At 34.8% G+C, this 3,725-nt stretch overlaps 1 protein-coding gene across 1 annotated transcript; it reads left to right on the forward strand.

The window, feature by feature from the left end:
* The first annotated feature begins 488 nt into the window (after positions 1 to 488).
* Positions 489 to 3,406, forward strand: LOC141600770 (aspartic proteinase nepenthesin-1-like). Its single transcript, XM_074421020.1, has 3 exons — positions 489 to 1,185; positions 1,891 to 2,229; positions 2,916 to 3,406. Exons 1-3 carry the CDS (start codon positions 504 to 506, stop codon positions 3,323 to 3,325), a joined length of 1,431 nt encoding a protein of 476 aa, XP_074277121.1. The 5' UTR covers positions 489 to 503; the 3' UTR covers positions 3,326 to 3,406.
* Positions 3,407 to 3,725: the final 319 nt, after the last annotated feature.

The following is a 3,725-nucleotide window of genomic DNA, read 5'->3' on the forward strand; positions in this document are numbered from 1 at the left end:
AATATATCTATTATTATCAAAAAGAGGGAAATATATTGACCCTTTTTTAGATGAAAAGTTGTTGGTAATTGTTTTCCCAAAAAAAACAAAACATATCAATCTTGTTTAGATGAAAACTTGCTGATAACTATTTTCCAAAAAATTATGATTATTTGCCCTCAATTACTTTATCCAATCCACCCTATTTATTGCCCACTCCTTTTTATTTCTTTCTCATCTCATTTTAAACGGTCTCTGACACAACACTTTGACCATCTTTTTCTCCTTTTTCCTGTTACTTTTTTTTTAAATCGAAATTATCAAGATTCTTGAATAATAAATACAAAAGCTAGTTTTAGTTTCATTCATCAAGTTTTATATTTTTCCTTTTTTGTTAAAATTTTGTAACTCAGAAAAAAAAAAGAGAGGAACGAGTACCCTAGGTAGCACACTATAAAAACTAGTTCTCTCTTCTACAAGTTACTCACATTCAAACCTTGATAACATTATTCACAACATTATCAATGGGAAATAAAACAATGTTACACATACTCTTAATATGTCTACATATCTTCTTTTTCATATTATGTGCAACAAGCAACACAACCAAAATCCCTAATGGTTTATCCTTCAAAATGATTCATCGAGACTCTCAAGACTCCCCTATGTATCGGGCAAACATGACCGAGAAGCAAAGAATGAAGGAGTACATTGAAATGTCTAATGCCAGAGTAAGGTCTTTGGCAAGGTCATATGTCCAAAAAAATAAATCCTTAATATCGTTACAACCTAATGATGTTTTAGTAAGACCTACATTGAGTGTACAATCTCTTATGTACTTAGTACAAGTAGGAATTGGCACGTTTGGTAATTTTCCCAAAACATATTATCTAGGCTTAGATACTGGAAGCGATCTCATATGGACACAATGTGAAGGTTGTGGACATAACTGCTTCCACCAAGTCGATCCTTACTATCCCGCTTTAAGGTCATCGACTTACCGTCCCTTTCCTTGTACGCATTGCCCATCAAGCGCTCAATGTCAAAGTAATGGTTGTAGATTTCAAAGAACCTACACAGATGACTCCTCCGTGCTAGCCATTGCGGCTACTGAAGTTTTCACTTTTGAGTCTGAAAATGGGCATATTCAGCCTATCAAGGATCTCATCTTTGGTTGCGGGATTGACATGCGAAATTTTCGTGAAGGTATCACTTCGCACTTGCCACTTTTTTTAGGTCATCGCCAATAAGATGTCAACTGAATAACCAATTAGATCTGAGCCGATTTTAGTTGCATACACATATAAGAATTTTTTGGATAATGAGTGTTTATTAGTAAACTAATTAGGTAATTAGCTTTCGTTTGAAACTATTTTGGATCATGATGTCCACGTCATCATTTATATATTTTTTTTAAGTTTTTATATAAAACCGCTAAGATTGTTAGCGGCTTTACTATTTTCATAACATTCCATAAAGTTAGTAGATTAAAAATTCGAAAAAAAAAAAAAAATGAACCATGAAAGCCGCTGAAATTAGTGGCGGCTTCCCACAAACATATTGATTTTGCTAGCACTCACATAATGTTCAAGAAAATATAAAAGGCCAAAACCGCTAAGAACATTAACGGCTTATCCTTTTACGTTTTCTAATACTTGCAATATGTTTTGAAAAATAAGAACGATTAAAACCGCTAACTATTCTAACTGCTTCATATAAAAACACGAAAAAAAATACAAATGATGACATGGACACTATGACCCAAAATAGTTTCAAAAGAACGCAGAACACTAATTACCTAATTAATTTGCTAATAAACACTCATTATCCGAAAAATTCCACATATAGATATGTAAACATATTACTTATTGATCAAAATTCTTTAATGTCAACACTAATTCTAATTTACAGGTTACTATCGCGACAACAAGATTAGTGGATTATTAGGAATGGGTTATGGCTATTTCGGTTTCATGGAGCAAACAGAGTTGATGTTTGATGGAAAGTTCTCATATTGCTTACAATCAGCATTTGGGGAAGGAGGAGGTTCACCAATGTATCTTCGATTTGGGAACGATGTACCCCAACAGTTAGCAGGAATGCAAACCACACCATTGTATCGATATGAAGATCGAGCCATGTATTACTTAAACTTGCAAGGCATCTCAGTAGCTGGTCAAAGAGTGGCCGTTCCTCCTACATTATTTGCAAGAAGAAATGGTGGAAGTGGCGGATGTATTATTGATTCAGGTAAAATGACGGTCAAGTTCTGGATATTAAATCTAAAACATTAAGTCTTTAATCTAAAGTATATGCCTTAATTATATATAGTTTAAATTAAGTTCGAAAACAAATTCAGTAAGCGATAAGTAATACTCGTTCGATTCTTTAGAAACGTCCCATATTTTGCATATTCATTAAAATTGACTTATTTTCATCTTTAAGTACTCGCCGTCATTTCTTTATTTTTGGTTTTGGCACAAAGCCAATGGAAGAGGTGATGACCAATTATTTGATGACAAGTGAAACAAATTGAGCGTGACTAAGACACCAAAAATATAATAGGTAAACAAATGACCGGGACAAAAGGAGTATGTTTTTTTATTACTAAGAGCACTTTACTTTATTGGTGAGACCCTCAATTCCACTAAAAACAATAATCTATGTGCAAAAAATAAATGAGGCATTTACAAATAATCCGAGGCGAGTACTCTGTATAATAAGCCTTACTACTCCATTCGCCCTAATCATTTGCTTACCTTTAGTTTTGGCATAAAAACCCATAAGAGGGGAATGGATCATTTTTGGGGGTTGTTATTGAGTGATGAAGGGACAATAAGTTATGTGAATGGTCAAATTACCCAAAATTAAACAAATAAATGATCAAGTGAGTTTATAAACAGGCGCTTACTAATCAATGTATTGACACACCTCAGGTACCGCAACCTCGTGGATCGTTACGATAGCCTACGAGATATTTGAAAGTGCCGTAAGAGCCTTCATCCTACAACATAACACAAATGTCAGAGAGATGGCAAAGCCGGAATTGGGATTTGACCGTTGCTACGAGCGATTCAGGGATCCAGTGACGGTAAATCTACCGGTAATCACTTTCCATTTCGAAAACAATGCCGATTTCGTTATGCAGGAGCGGGCGGCCTTCTACATTGGTACCTCAAAAACGGGCAATGGTATGTTTTGCATGTCGTTCTTTGAGAGTACTTCCAATGTACATGACGATGTTACGTATCTAGGAGTTCTCCAACAAGTGAATCAACGCATTTTATATGATACTAAAAATTCATTGCTTCATTTCGGGAAAGCTGATTGTTCTCACGAGAATTGATGCACCAAAGTAGGAAAGTTGTAATTTGCGAGTTGGTTTGTTGAAAACGGATAAACTGAGGAAACGTAGAAACGATGTATGGAAGGCTTAGAAGCCAATTGTTATTGATAATAAAGACTGAATACAAAGGACGTAATATATACATGAGCATTATAAAACCCTACTCAAAGACACCCTAACTATATCCTACAAATATGGGAAACTAAATATTATACAAGATATATAGCTTATGGATACATACACGATATATATCGAAATATATTCGATATATAGTTCCATACTCCCCCTTAAGTTGGTGCATTGGGTAACCGAATGCCCAACTTACGCTGTAAATAATCGAACGCTTCGCCACCAAGAGCTTTAGTGAAAAGGTCCGCTATTTGCTCCTTACTCCGAACAT

This window comes from Silene latifolia, chromosome 9 (genome assembly GCF_048544455.1).
Source record: "Silene latifolia isolate original U9 population chromosome 9, ASM4854445v1, whole genome shotgun sequence".
NCBI classification, from domain to species: Eukaryota; Viridiplantae; Streptophyta; class Magnoliopsida; order Caryophyllales; family Caryophyllaceae; genus Silene; species Silene latifolia.